This window comes from Buceros rhinoceros, unplaced genomic scaffold (assembly GCF_000710305.1).
Source record: "Buceros rhinoceros silvestris isolate BGI_N320 unplaced genomic scaffold, ASM71030v1 scaffold21338, whole genome shotgun sequence".
In the NCBI taxonomy this organism is placed as follows: domain Eukaryota; kingdom Metazoa; phylum Chordata; class Aves; order Bucerotiformes; family Bucerotidae; genus Buceros; species Buceros rhinoceros.
This window is the reverse complement of record NW_010428874.1, coordinates 6669-6960: the sequence shown is the minus strand read 5'-3', so window position 1 is coordinate 6960 and position 292 is coordinate 6669. Positions and strand designations below refer to the sequence as shown.

The window sequence follows — 292 nt, the reverse complement described above, 5'->3', positions numbered from 1 at the left end:
CTCCGACCCCAGGGCCGCAGCGGGTCCCCCCCCGGCTGGCATCCGCCTCACCTTGCTCCCTTGATTCCTTGATGGGCCCCACATATCTTCCAGGAGCTGAAGAGCACAGACATGAAGTATCGCAACCGGGTGCGGAGCAGGATCAGCAACCTGAAGGACCCCAAGAACCCCGGCCTGCGGCGCAATGTGCTGTGCGGGGCCATCGGGCCCAGCCTCATCGCCCGCATGACCGCTGAGGTGGGCAGCAGGGTGGGGGCACAGGGCTGGCTCTTGCGGACCACATCTCTTGTGA

At 65.8% G+C, this 292-nt stretch overlaps 1 protein-coding gene across 1 annotated transcript in view; it reads left to right on the top strand.

The window, feature by feature from the left end:
* Positions 1-292, top strand: part of TCEA3 (transcription elongation factor A (SII), 3) — a gene marked incomplete at both ends in the record, with an annotated part of 5279 nt that overhangs the window by 3909 nt on the left and 1078 nt on the right. Inside the window, one exon of the mRNA XM_010142446.1 lies at positions 83-237. Coding sequence (XP_010140748.1) covers positions 83-237 — 155 coding nt within the window. The remainder of the gene's footprint in view (positions 1-82; positions 238-292) is intronic.